General features: G+C 37.6%; 1 protein-coding gene across 2 annotated transcripts in view; it reads left to right on the top strand.

The window, feature by feature from the left end:
- Window positions 1-11516, top strand: part of WASF3 (WASP family member 3) — a 65336-nt gene extending 53820 nt beyond the window's left edge. The window contains exons 7-10 of one of the 2 annotated variants that reach the window (XM_085062579.1): window positions 5140-5306; window positions 5978-6241; window positions 7835-8190; window positions 8893-11516. In XM_085062579.1, coding sequence (XP_084918705.1) covers window positions 5140-5306; window positions 5978-6241; window positions 7835-8190; window positions 8893-9050 — 945 coding nt within the window. In that variant the 3' untranslated portion in view covers window positions 9051-11516. Of the gene's footprint in view, window positions 1-3195; window positions 3372-5139; window positions 5307-5977; window positions 6242-7834; window positions 8191-8892 lie in introns of both variants that reach the window. The other variant, XM_085062569.1, reaches the window with a different exon arrangement.
- The last annotated feature ends 779 nt before the right edge of the window (window positions 11517-12295 follow it).

The following is a 12295-nucleotide window of genomic DNA, read 5'->3' as shown; positions in this document are numbered from 1 at the left end:
TCCTCTGATTTGGCTCCTCCAGGTGAACTTTTGTTCTGAAGAAAACTGTAATTTTTATTCTTTAGGTTTAAAATCTGTGTAGTCTATTTTGTTTACATTCAGTAAATCATTGTCTGAGAGTTCAATGTAGTTTTGACTTGGTATATATCAGTAGTATTCTGAATTGAATGACTGTAGATAGGGCAATTGTAAACAAAGGAAAGGTGTTTTCATTTGCTTTTTATAGCTTCTGCTTTTTATCTGAGAATAATTAGCTATTAAAAGAAGTAAAAAAAAATTGGAAAGCTTGTATTTCAGAAATCATTCTTGATGACTTGTTTTTTGATAGGATTTTATAAATCTGTGATCAGGAAAATACTCTAGGCTTGTGCTTCCAGTTTTTTGAAAGTATTGCAAATACTTGCTGAAGCTACTTTCTGTTACTAGCTCTTAATTCTTTATTAAGATGCTTGAAATATTACTTGCTAATTCTTGATGCAAACATCAAACTTACAATTAACTCAACCCTGTTTGAAGGCTCTAATGTATTTTGTTTTTGCTGAAATAACTTCCTGCCAACACGAATGACGTACCTGGCTTAATCTTCATGATGTTTTCTGGCTTAATCTACAGCACCCACTTGTCTGCCACAGCTTCTATTACACTTGGTTAAAAAAAGTAACTTCTCTTAATATTACTTTAATTTCCTGAGAAATATTTCAAACTGTAGTCATCTGGAGAGGCTGCAGATCCCCTAGAGCTCTGTCATCTTTGCCCTGGCTACTAAATCTAGAGCTGTCACCATTGTCAAGGGAATGAAACTACTACTGGAACAACTTCAAACTACTCTTAGAGGTATATGTAGCTTTGTCAGCTGCTAGTAATAGGGCTGCCCCACTGTTTTGGATGACATTTAATGTTTTAGAGATGTATTGATATAATGTTTAATAAAAAAATCAATACCAATAGGATTTGGTACTGCTAGACTAAAAAGTATTCCAGTGTATTTATACATCAGCATGCTTACACATGCTGTACTGGAACAACCTATCCATCTGAAATCTGAACCAATTGAAACCAACTAAGCTTTGTGTTTATTTTTTGTTGTTTATACATCCATATGTATTTACCTTTTCTAAAAAAAACTATTTAAAACTAAACTTTTAAATAGTAAGCAGTAACTGTAAGTAGTCATGTGAACCCTCCTTATTGTACAGGAATTGTATTAAAATGATTGTCTTCCCAATATCATCGTATATTGGTCAAAAGGTGGATATTTATTTCATTTAGAATCTTGCATGAAATATGTAATTGTGACTCCTAGATGACAAAATTATTCTGAAAGAAAACTAAGTGTTTTCAGTGAACCAAAAGGCTTATTTGTACTTCTCAAATCCAACATGACTCAGTAACAAAATCTTAACGAGTGAATCAGGATAAAAGTCACAAATTAAAAAAAACCCAAAACATTTGCAGCAAGTAATTGAAAAAGATGGATGTAAAGCTTTTAAAGAGCATGTATTCAACCATGGCAATTAGAAAACTTTATATATTTAAAATAAAGCATGACTGACACTGTGTCCTTTCTGCTCCAAATCCACTGTCTGAAAAAGTGGTTATCAGACATAAAAAGTGTGCGATTCTGAAAAGTTTGTGGAGGAAAAATATTTTGGGAGAACTGATTAAGAACCAAGATGATCATCTTTATTTAACATAATTCAGACCAAAAGTGTGTTTACTGCAGGAATGAGCAAGAGTTGTCGAAACATTTGGGTGTTGAACTACAAAAAGTCTCTTCTGTCATTCTAACTGTTAGCAGGATCAGCAGGTCCCTCATGCAGACATGCATGAACGAGCAAGAGATCCAAAATAAGGGCAAGTAAGCAATTTGATAGTCTTTTGTTAGTTATACAATGCCAAATACATTATTTCAGAATTATGTACTTGGTGCTGTTTGACAGTTGGAGTAAAAGTCCTGTTCAGCTATGATGTACTTTTTGTTGAGCTAGCTTTCCAGCTCTTATCCCTTACTTTGTGGGTCTAGGTTCCCCAGTAAAAGGCTTGCCTACCAGCATTTGACCAAGCTCTTCTCTCAGTACAATTCACTGACTGCATTCTCAGAATAGCAATATAATTCTTTCCTGATAAACTATTTTTCTAGCAGCCAAAGGCCTAATACCAACCTACTAATCAATAAAACATGTATTCTAAGACGTGGGATCTAGAGCTGATTAAAAAAACCCCTATTCCCTTGTAAGTACTGAGAAAAGGAGTAGCAGACAAATACCCTTCTCAGTTTGAATTGAGCAAACTTGTTCATTTTATGTACTGAAGCACCAGTATGATTTTTATATTCATTCTGACTAGTCAGAAGTAGTGAGAACAGCATTTCCGAGGTGTGAAAGCACTGAGTCCCAATATTAGGAGATCTTACTGTCAGTAAGGTGAAGATAAATAAGTGAGAATGAACACTTGGATGAGAATGACATTGGTTGAGGCTGATGTTATATTATATTGAAAGATGTAAGCAGTTAAGTTTGTCATGAAGCTCTCAAGTTGTAATATACTACTGGCCTGAGTATTACTGACTCACTGCAGAGAGAATTAGTGTAATTCATTTTTATATAAGGTAATGGGAAGCAGTGATGAGGAGAAACTAGGAGGAATTTCTGTAGTTAATCAGATCTGAGAAGAGAGAGGAAATTAAAACAAACAGCAATAATTTCACATAGACTATGGAATAGGAAAAATGTGTCCAATTTCTTCATACTTCTCCAGGCCCTGCTGATTGCGACCCTAGTTAATAATGAGAATTGCCTTGAGCTTATTTAACATTCTCAGAAGTTTGATTTGCAGAAGATGAAAATTACAAGTGCTTCAGGGTGGTCTAAATAAAAGACGTGATGTCAGAAGAAGTTAAACTTTCTGGCTTTTAAAATTGGTCACATTTCTGTATTGGGAAAACCAGTAGATGGGTATCACAGTAGCCTGTGCATCCTACTGAACAAAGGCAAATCAAAAGTCCTGCTACTAATGAGGTTCATAGCGTAAGGAGATGACATTCTTATTTTCAGTGCAGACAAATTTTTGTGAAGACTTGGCTTCATCTGTAAATCTGGTCTTATTTTCATGCACTCTAACTGCATTTTAACCAGCTTTTTTCCTTTCCTTTTTTCTCTCTCTTTGCATGCTTTATTTCTTTTGTTTGGACATTAGGAGCAAAAGCGTATAGATGGCACCACCCGTGAGGTGAAAAAGGTTAGAAAAGCCAGGAACAGACGCCAGGAGTGGAATATGATGGCATATGACAAAGAGCTTAGACCTGACAACAGGTTGTCTCAAAGTGTGTACCATGGAGCATCTTCCGAGGGATCACTGTCCCCAGATACTAGGTCTGTTTACAGCAAAGCTGTTTGTTATACCACAGTTGTATGTTCAGCAATACTGAGTAGAATTAGGTGTTTTTACAGGATGGGAATAGTTAGACAAAACATACAATGCACGTTTAAAACATTCTTTTCAAAATTATTTTAAAGCATAAATGACGTAACAGATTCTGTAATGATTGTTTTTTCTTCCTCAGCTTCACGTGAGCATTTTGGCATCAAAATGTTATGCACTGCAGAGAAAGAAGTGTTTGCTGCATGCTTTATATTTGCTCTTCAGTAGCTGTAGTTACAAAAGCATTTAAGCCTCTACTAAATCATGTCAGTAGCTCTTCCTTAGTGTCTAGTCTGTTGTTTGGTGCTCTTCTGGTAGCTTAATAAATATTTTTCTGTGATCTGCTCAGCCACGAATATGTTTGCCTCAAAGAGAATGCTTTAATGGAAGAAGAGTTCAGCTTTATTGATGTTACATTAGGCTAAAAAGCAAGCTACTAAACCAGATGAGATGTTATTGCTTGAAATAACAAAAATCTCTGCGTAGAGACATGCAGCACAATTCATCTTCATTGACTGAGATTCCCTTTGAGCTCAGTGGGAGTTACCTTTTCCTGATGTGCATTGAAGTCTTAGTTTTTTCACTAAGCTGGTCCCATCAGAGAATTTTCCCACTTATTTTATATCCTCTGTTGTGATTAAGTGCTAGCAATAAAGATAGAAATAAATAGAGTCCACTGGAAAAAGTGTTTTAAATTGTTGGATGGCTGAGTTGAGGGGGCAGCTACCACTGCAAGGGTGTGGACTGATACCTTTATTCCACTATCCAGTGGAGATTAATTAAACAAAAAAAATCTGCTCAGAATTTTGTAATGTTGTGGTCTTTGTGAAAAGTAATGACCTTTCAATTGAAACACAGTGTTTAATATCGCTGTTGGTCTTTCAGTAATGTATTCAGATTCCCTCCCTGTCTAAAAATGTTTGGTTTTTTTCTTTACAGTTTCTAATGTAAAACCGTGTCTCCTGTTAGTCTTAATGAAACATTGCAGACTGACAAAACTTTCCATAGGTTGATCTAGTAAAAGGTGTGGGTTTTTTCATCAGTTCTGTTTCACACATTTTGAATTTTTTTTCAGCTTTAACACCTTGCTTCCAAGATTCCTGAGTTCAAATTATCATATTGAAGTGATTTGTTTTTTATCTCCTAGCAATGTCAACATGTATTTGGCTGTTTGCAGATATCTGTGAGACTTGCAATCTGTAGGATTTTTTTTAAAGCAGAAGTTGTAGGATGCATCTCTATGTTGGATTTTGATGTTGTGGTATGACAGATACCTTGCACTTACATAAGCCTTTTATGTTTTATAAATTATGCAGTATTTTACATTTCAGTGTATCAAATATCTGAGATTGAATCCTGGAATCTGTTTTGCATCTATGAAGGGTTAATTCTGCGAATGGTAGTGAGGCGGAGAGAAGACTTTTTATTTTTTCATCTTGGAGTTATCTTAAGCTATAAAAAACCCATACATATAGAAATAAGTACTGGTTTGAGAGATGTTTTCATGCTGCCAGCTACTGCCTGAGCAGTATTTTGTAAGTCAGGTCCCAAAGAAGTGTATTTGTTTATACTGTGTTTTATTTCCTAATGCTAAAGTTAAAAAATAAGGTCATATTTCTTCTTGTTTGCTAATTGTAAGACTTCAGCATTAAATGTTGACATCCCAATGTTTGGACTGTGAGAATTTACAATGTATTTGTTATACTTATTGTGCTTTAGAGAGAGAAACACAAGCTGAATCCAAACAGGAACCAGCAAATTAATGTGAGAAAAGTAAGAACAAGAAAAGAAGAGTGGGAGAGAAGGAAAATGGGCATTGAGTTCATGAGTGACGCAAAGAAAATGGAACAGGCAGGAAGCATGAAAGAGGACAAAATGCCCAAAGGGTTTGTTATTTTGTTTTACTCAAAGCCCTGGCTTTTTGTTGCTTCCCTTGCTTCCAGTCTCACAGATAAGTGCATCAGTTTACTGTGTTCACTAAAAGCCAGGCTGCACCATTGTTCATTACTAAAACAAGTCTTCACAGTAATGGGATGAAAAGATCCTTTTGCTCCCTCTCTTGGGCTTATTTGACAGAGCATCCTAGACTTTGTATCTTTATGAACTCTCTGCTCAACTAATATTTACATTTCCCAGTTTCTTTAAACCTTTCCAACAAAATTAATTGTGCAAAAAAAAAATAAAAAGCATTTTCTAACTTTCAAAATTGGGTTTCTCTGCACTGGTAAAATACGTTCTTCTGCATAATTGCAAGTGCTTGTAGTATTGCATTTCTTTTTCTGCTACCATTGCTAACTTGAGGCAGGCTGGTAAGTATTATCATTTCAAACCATGGACTGTCAAAATCATTGACAAAAACCATAAGCTTCCTTATGGCTACTAAAATTCTTGTGCTTTCTGTCGACTTAAGAGGGAGTGGTGCTTGATAAATCGGGGAGTCCTTTTGCAAGAAAAACAATGCTGATTGTCTTTTTTTTAGCTTTTTTTGTCAGTTGTTTATATAATGCCACTACACTCACATAATCAGTTCTTCTGCATCAATTTACTTCAATTTTAGGTCCCATGCATCTGATGTTACAGATTATTCTTACCCTGCTACTCCGAATCATTCCCTGCATCAGCAGATAGCAATGCCTTCCTATGGAGCAGGCGATGGTCCACAGTACATGGCAGCAGCCCAAAGCCATGAGCACGAATACAGACCACCCTCCACCACTGTACGGCACGCTACTCTCAACAGACCTCAGCAGCCACCTCCACCTCCACCCCAGCCTTCAGATGGCCAGCACACCTCAGTACCTGTGGTACCAGCAGAATATGGGTAAATCTCCTGATTTATTCTAGTGGATTCTTGGCAAAGCCAGAGGAATACATGTTTTTTGTAGCCATCGTAACATGTAATGCATCAAGAAAAAAGACCCCAAATACATTAGTTACCTCCTTGGGGAGGACAGAAAAAATTGGTGTAATTTCTGTGTATGGACTGAATTTAAGTGAAGAAATAGTGAAGGCAGAAATAATGAACTGTGTATTGAATCTGGTGAAGTCAATATAGTTGTAAAATATTAAAGGTGCCTAATACAATATTGAAATGGGGATAATTTTCCTTTGAAGTGGAAAGTAGTTACAGGATAATTTGGATAATATTTTAAACTTCAGGGAATGTGCAGAAAGAGTATTGTTGATTGTGATTAATGTGGCAGTTTCTGTTGCATTCCTGAAATTACTTTTTAGAGGAGCTTGTCATAGAATTGGAAGGGGTCTCCTCAGATACAAATTCTGTACTGCCACAGGAGGAATGCCACTTTATAATTCAAGATCAAGATTTATCAAACTCCTGTGTAGATATTTTGCCTTAATGCATTCTGAAGGAAGGCTTGCTCCAGAGTACTGGTTTTCCTGTAGCAAGAAAACATCTATTTTGTAATGAGTCTGTGTCTGTTCTTTTGTGTAAATAGCTTAAACTTTCAAGCTGTAACCCCAGGAAAGCTGTAGTCATCCTTGCCCATGTTGTTCTATACTATGCAAGCCAAGGTTTGTCCTCCTTGCTTGATGCATCCTGGGATAGCATTTGCCTGATTCATGGCTAGGGTGCTGCAGATGACTCAGTTAGGAGTGGATGCTCCAGCCTGACTTTCTCTGTTGTTTCCCATGTGTAAGGCATTATTGTGCTTAGTCCTCAGGTCCATGACCATTGTCAGGGTGTTGCAGTTGTCACACACTGGCATGTGTCACTCAATGCCATCACTCACTTTGCTTCAGCTCCTGTCTCCTGTGTCTAGTTCTTTACCTACTTCAAAACTCTTATCAATTCTCTTTTTTTTTTCTGCTTAAGATTTATTTTAGTGACATTTTAACAAAGAAATGAGCTCTTCCCGGTGCCTCCTATTTAAAGAATCAATCAAATGTATCAATGGTTTAATGGTATTTAAACTGATAAACTTATCCAAAGAAGCACGTGAGAGACATTTACCTTTGGGCAAATCTTTCCTGTCCATTGTTCTCCATATCTGTGTCCTCTATAACATCTTGGTCTTCTATGGAATTAAAGGGCATAGTCTGCAGTTTTCTTGGTCTCTTCATCAAAGACTTTGTACTTAATGGTCCCACAGAGTAGATGTTTAATAAGAAATACAGCTTTATACCTAACTAGGTAGGAGAATTAAGATAAAAAGCTCACTTTGTAGAGTGCTGAAAGGACACTGTCTTTTACTTCAACATTTGTCATAAATCTCAATACCTCACCAATATTTGACAATTCATACATGTATAATCACTTGCATATTTAAGTCACCAGTTTAATTTGCTTTTGATTTTTGTTTTACTTGAGGTTGGATGAGTGCAGTTTGAGGGGTGATGATTCTGTAAGTCCTAACTTTCAATGCATTAAATGTTTTTGTTTTGTTTCATATAGGATGCTCCCAGCTCAGATGGTGGATTATTACAATCCTGCAGGTCCTCCCCCTCCTCCTCCTCCCCCTATGATTCCTTCAGCACAAACTGCATTTGTTAGTCCCCTTCAGCTTCCTGTGCCACCTTCGCATTCCGGACTGGTGACTGGCTCTACATATGCAGCTGCTCATCCTCCTCCTTCTGGTGGGCTTGTTGTCACTGCTCCTCCTCCTCCTGGCCCACCTCCTCCCCCTCCAGGCCCTCCTGCTGCAGGTGCATCCCTCTCTTCCTCCCCCATGCACGCTGCTCCGGCGTCAGAGGCCAAGCAGGCACCAATGAGCGATGCACGGAGCGATCTTCTGGCTGCCATCAGGATGGGTAAGTGCACACTGAGCTTTACGTATTCATTGTTTTCAGTGAGAGCACAGTGTTTTCCACTGAAATGAGTTCATGGCTTCTTTTCCCAGCTGGGCCAATGTCATTAACCACAGGTACCACATGCCTGTTCTGACATTTGTCAGCCGTGAGTTTGGATCTTTCCAAGTGCTGAAAGATGCACAGCTTTGTCAAGCATGTTCTAGTGTTTGTGTGGACATAATCTAATGAAAACAGTACTTGTGTTCATAATGTAAAGTGCCAGTAGATGTACATGGATTTTTGCTTCTGTTCAAAAGAACTGAGTAATCCAACATCAGGCTTCAGCCCACTGAATTTCTAACCAGTGACTAATGGCTCTTCCTGACCTCGCTTACAATATGGAGCTGCAGGTCTAATGGTATTTCCAAATACAGTTTTGAAAACTCTCATCTTCAGATCAAAACGACCTGTATAGTCTTGAATATTTAGCTTTAAGATACAGCAGTTTCAGAAGCCCAGAAGCATTCAGTCTCTGAGAATGAATTCCCATCTGCCTTTTTTGTCTTTCCCTCTTCCTAGCTCAGGGAGGCTCTCTTAACTCAGTGCTTGCTTTCTTTTTTCCCCTCCTTCTTCCTGAGTATATCGTAAGAATACAGTATACAGCGTTGAGTTTAAAATGTCTCTAGCCTGGCAGGCTCTGTCTGAGGGTAATTGTCTCTGCAGGAATCCAGCTGAAGAAGGTGCAGGAGCAGCGTGAGCAGGAGGCGAAGCGCGAGCCCGTTGGCAATGACGTGGCCACCATCCTGTCGCGGCGCATTGCCGTGGAGTACAGCGATTCCGACGACGACTCCGAGTTTGATGAGAACGACTGGTCAGATTGAGCCAAGCCTGCTGGCAACTGCATTAAATACTTGGCTTCGGCGATTGCTTTCTTAGCAAGGTGTAAAGCAGGACGTTGACGTGTATTAAGGCTAGTGAGGAAAGTGCTAAAATTGAGTTGGTATTATTCAGAATGCTGTAGCTTAGCAACTCTGGTAATAATGATGTGATTATGCTTATGCAGATCAGAAACTTGTCTTACTTTCAGTATTTACTGCATAATACTTAAGTGCCACTAAATGTAGCAACTCTTGTGCTGCGTGCAAAATATGCTGCAGTTGTTGCACTGTTACAGAACCAGCATTTTATTTTACTTTCCTGTTCTTGAAGGGATAAAATATATTTTTTTGACTTTACATCTTGTTCTTTTAATTATGTAAGCAATTTAGATACTTGTGAATTGTTCTGGTTGTTAGTCTTTGAGGGCAGTTAACTGTATGGCTGAGTGAAGTGTTGAGTTCCATAAATGTAACTTCTAGCTTTTTTATTAGGTACTAATTATGCCCACCTTAGTCTATTTTTTAACCACTTCTGGGCTTAAGTTTTTATGCATACAGAATTGCTTTTATACTATTTTCCTTTTTATCTTAAACATGTAGCAGATGATGAAGTGTATACTTTGAAGAATGAATCCACATGATCCAAAAAGAGCATTTGGTGAGCAGACAGGATATGTCTGTAACAGTAGCAGCTCTTGAGTTGCTGGCTGCTTGGTGAGGAGAGTGTTAGGGGGGTCTCTGCTGGGTAGGAGATGCATGTCTGTACTATAAACGAAAATGAAAATACCTGTAGAGCTTTTCAGTCTTATGATAAGACCAGCTGGATGCAGAATAGATCTGATTGAACCCCTGTGGCTATTGCAGTGTTGAAATGCTACTGTTATTACTAAAGATTGGAACAGTCCAGATCTAGCAATCAGATACATTTCACAAGTATTAAACTTGGTCTTTATGCGTGTAGGTATAAATGTGTGTAAATAAGTTCTGTTGTTGTTGATTTGTACATGTGTAGTCATGTAGCACATTTATTCAGAACTCTTACTTTGAATGTATTTCTTTCCCAGTACATCCCATGGATAAAACACAGGCAGTTGAAGCAGTTTTGATGGCTGTTGAGGTACTATGCCATATATATACATATATATATATATACGTATATATATATACACACACACACACTTTTTTGGTCCATAAAGTCTGCTTTGACTGTCTCTGTTTTTCTTCTTTTTTTTTTTTTTTTTAATTTTCTTTTTTAAAATCAGCAATACAGTATTAAACTTCTTTTTTGTTTGGTTTGGTTTTTTTTTTCTCTTCTGGACCAAGAGTCAGGCTGCTGCTTTGCCTAATGAGGCTTTTAAAAATTTATTCATAGCAGGGGAAGAGTTCTTTCCTTACCAGATTACAGTTTTAATCTTTGTAACAGAAGTCTGTGTTATTCCAGGTCTAACATTTGGTAAAGCTCCTTTGTTCTGTGAGGCCCTCCCCATGTGTTCTTAAAAGAAGTATGTAAAATAAAAAGAGAAATGGAAAGTGATTATCTAACCTGTGTTTACACCATTAAGAGTTTTAGTCCTGAGAATGTAACAGTCTAACACGGTGTTTGCATGCAAACTGTTGGCTACTGCATTGCTGTTTAATCTGCATATGAATTTTCAATCTGTGGCGGCTGCCTTTATGGTAGAGGGGTAACGTGCTGATGTTAACATTTATCACACAAAGTGTGACCAATCTCTGTGTAGGGTGAGCAACCACAGCTCTTGGTAACCAGGGGCAGCTAAAGGTACTCACTGATCTCTGTCCCAGTTGGAGCTGGTTTTGTTTTGCCTTAAAATGCAGAGCTGAAGTCTGTCTAATTTGTGTCCTGGAGTCTGAGGTCTGTGTGTCCACCAGGGAGGACAGAATTTAGGCTGTAGCCCGATGGTGGTTTTCATCACTGTGTGGGAGATGGCTTGTCCTTGCCATCGTGGTGTGCTTGCACAGTGGCCTGCAAAGTGATTCTTTGGAGATGTAGCTGAAGGTGCAGCTGCGACCTCAGTGTTGCATCACTGTGTAGGTGGTGAGAGCACTCTCCATGTTCTTTTGATACATGCTGAAATGAAATGTCTCAGCAGAAAATTCTTTCCAATCTACTGAAATTTGATACGACAGAAAATATATTTTATGAGCACAGAAGTTGAGTGTGTCTGAAATTTTGTAATTTGTGCTTATTTTAAATAATAAGCATTAAACAAGCAATCGGTTGTGACCAGTGAAGATAGTGTAGATTTTTCAGTCATAGTAGCCAACCTGTTTTTCTGAACCTGCAATGTTGTCATTTTCCTTTTGGTATTTTATGGAGGAAATGTGAATTGAATTTAGTGATGTAAACACTATTCTAGGCTGTTTTTATCAGTTTTATCATACTTTGGGTTGTGCATAAGTAACAAATACGAATAAAGTCTCACTTTTGAGCCTGTGTTTCTTTCCTTAGATTAGTAAGATTTTGCTGTTTATCTTATCTTTATCTTACTGATAATGGAAATGAAAATGGAAGGCTTCCAACTGTTATCTGTGAGTCCAGAGAACTGTGATGTTCCTGGGATGAAGGCTGAAGTCTACAAAACCAGATTAGAATCCCTTGAGGTACTGCTGCTCCTCCAAACATCCATACTTTTTTCTTTTGCAGCCTTGATTCAAGTTCCACGTTCCTGGCTGGTCTAAGCAAGTATTAATTTCCCTACAGGTAGCTTTAGGGATTTTTTCAGTGCAATGCATTAAATCCCAGCTTTGCTTCCAGAAAGAACAAGGCAGAAAATGCAAGTTATATTAGCAACTTTTCTTCCCCACTTTTTTAATAAGAAGTCATCTCTTTGTAGGTTAGTGACACCAAGCACAATACTGCAAAATACAAACCCATGTAGGCCTACTAGAAAAATACTTTAAATCTTGTAATTGTAATCAGATTAAAGCCAGGAGAGGCTTTTCATCCTACTGGGAAGAACTTATATAAACCAATTGTGTAATATAGTAGCTTAATTGTAAATGAAACAGATTTGTTTATGCATCTTAGACTCGGTTGTTTCTTAGGAAAATAAATTAATCTTTATTTTGTTCAGCTGAAAACTCCAGTCCCTTTGGCGCTCAGTTCTTACTTATCTCAAATTTTCCACTTTTTGATTTGAACTTAATTCAAGTAATTCAGAGCACAGGCACCAATTCTACATAGAAACTGAATATTCAAGCTTGAATTTTTTTTGTTCAGAGGTTCT

Source organism: Lichenostomus cassidix, chromosome 1, assembly GCF_008360975.1.
Source record: "Lichenostomus cassidix isolate B80296 chromosome 1, HeHo_3.0, whole genome shotgun sequence".
Classification (NCBI taxonomy): domain Eukaryota; kingdom Metazoa; phylum Chordata; class Aves; order Passeriformes; family Meliphagidae; genus Lichenostomus; species Lichenostomus cassidix.
Note: the sequence above shows the minus strand (reverse complement) of the source record. Positions and strands in the feature narration are given on the sequence as shown.